At 38.8% G+C, this 1,924-nt stretch overlaps 1 protein-coding gene across 1 annotated transcript; it reads right to left on the reverse strand.

The window, feature by feature from the left end:
* Window positions 1-308: 308 nt before the first annotated feature.
* LOC128863506 (uncharacterized) lies at window positions 309-1,076 on the reverse strand. Its single transcript, XM_054102704.1, has one exon. It carries the CDS (start codon window positions 1,074-1,076, stop codon window positions 309-311), a length of 768 nt encoding a protein of 255 aa, XP_053958679.1.
* Window positions 1,077-1,924: the final 848 nt, after the last annotated feature.

Below are 1,924 nucleotides of genomic sequence, written 5' to 3' on the forward strand. Positions count from 1 at the left end.
GCCGCCATTTTATGAAAAAAAATGTTCCCCCTTTTTTCTGCGTCATAAGATAATATTAAAAATATCGCAGAGTCTTGTTCGAACGTGTTCTTTATTTGAACAACCAGGAAGTGAGAAAAAATGTGTATTTAATGAATTGACATAAATGACATTTAAGTCTAAGTAATATGGGTGATGCCAGATTTGTGATACATTATCCATTTCAACACTTTCCCTCAAATCTGACATCGCTTACAAATTTATTTTATAAATACTCAAGTGTGTTAAATTAGTAATTAAATTAAGTACATATTCCCGAAATATTAATCTTAAATCAGTTTCATTCCGAGATTTTGTATACAATGAATGTGCTTGGTTGCTGACAATCTTTTTGTCAAAACGTCCGCTGGCATCTCTTCAGTGCTAACATATTTTATAATAATGTCTTTTCTTTCAACAGCTTCACGGACAAAGTGATGACGTATATCGACGTGTTTGGTGCGGTTATGGAAAATCGGATTTTTGCTTAGCTTACCGGCGCCTTGGTTGTCATTGTAGATGATTACTGTTCTGTCTTCGCCGGTTATTTCTCTGACTAACCTCTTCAGGTGTATTGCTTCTTTGGTTGAATCAGAAAGCGCCATGTACTCAGCTTCGGTGCTTGACATAGCCACTGTACGCTGTTTTCTGGACTCCCAACTTATTGCTCCGTTCGCTAATTTAAATGTGAACCCGGTATATGATCTTCTGTCGTCAATATTTGACCCCCAATCGGCATCGGCGAATCCTTCTAAGGTGCTGTTTTTGGTTGAAGTGAAAGTCATTCCAAGATTCGGTGTACCTTTTAAATAGCGCAATACTCGCTTTGCTGCCACCCAGTGTGCACTTCCGTAGTTGGTGTTAAATTGACTCAATACGCTTACGATGTGTGCGATGTCTGGCCTTGTTGAAACAGCCAAGTACATTAGTGAGCCAACTAGATTCTGGAATGGCAGTTTGCTTGCAGAATTACGTTCTTCTTCGGTTTTCGGAGACATTGCCTTAGACAGCTTTATGCTTGCGTTTGCAGGTGTGGCGACCGGTTTGCATTCTTCCATGTTAAATTTTTTCAGTAATTGGCTTACGTATTTCGATTGACACATTGTAATAGTTTTTGTGTTTATACATTGATTAAATTCAATCCCGAGGCAAAACTTTATCGGGCCTAAATCCTTCATTTCAAAAGTAGATGCCAGTTCATTTTTTATTTCTTCTAATTTTTGCTTGTTGTTCGACGCTACGATTATATCGTCAACATATATGGCAATAAGAGCAATAGTGCTTTTGCTTCTGTACATATATAAACACGGATCACATTTCGATGCTGTCATGTTCATATTTTGTAGCTTCTGATCTAGCTTTTGGTACCACAATCTACCCGACTGCTTTAAGCCATAGATTGCTTTTTTCAATAAACAGGCGTTGTCTTTCGTGTATTGAGATGCCTCAGCATTGCTCAATATCTCATGCAAATCGCTGGGCAAAGTCATGTATATTTCGTTTTCTACAGTTCCGTTTAAATATGCGCTTACAAAATCGAGCTGGTGAACCTCTAAACCCATTTCTGCTGAAAAAGCCATTAGCAGCCGTATGGAGTTTAGCCTAGCGACAGGTGCAAAGGTTTCATTATAATCAATTCCAGCCCTTTGAATCCTTTTGCTACCAGTCTAGCTTTTCTGGTGTCAACACTGCCATCTGATTTGTATTTAGTTCGAAAAGCCCACTTAGATTGGACAATCTTCTTTCCAACCGGTCGATCTACGATTTCCCAAGTATTATTTGACATAAGCGTTCGGTATTCTTTTAACATGGCTTTCTTCCATTCGGTTGCTTCAGGACTTGAGAGGGCTTCTTTACTGGTTTCTGGGTCGGTACTATGGGCTAATGCTGTACTGTGATGTTCATC

This window comes from Anastrepha ludens, chromosome 5, assembly GCF_028408465.1.
Source record: "Anastrepha ludens isolate Willacy chromosome 5, idAnaLude1.1, whole genome shotgun sequence".
In the NCBI taxonomy this organism is placed as follows: domain Eukaryota; kingdom Metazoa; phylum Arthropoda; class Insecta; order Diptera; family Tephritidae; genus Anastrepha; species Anastrepha ludens.

Bases quoted from the DNA above. Each gene is read 5' to 3' on its own strand.
- LOC128863506 (XM_054102704.1), bottom strand. From the start codon at position 1,076: ATGGAAGAATGCAAACCGGTCGCCACACCTGCAAACGCAAGCATAAAG.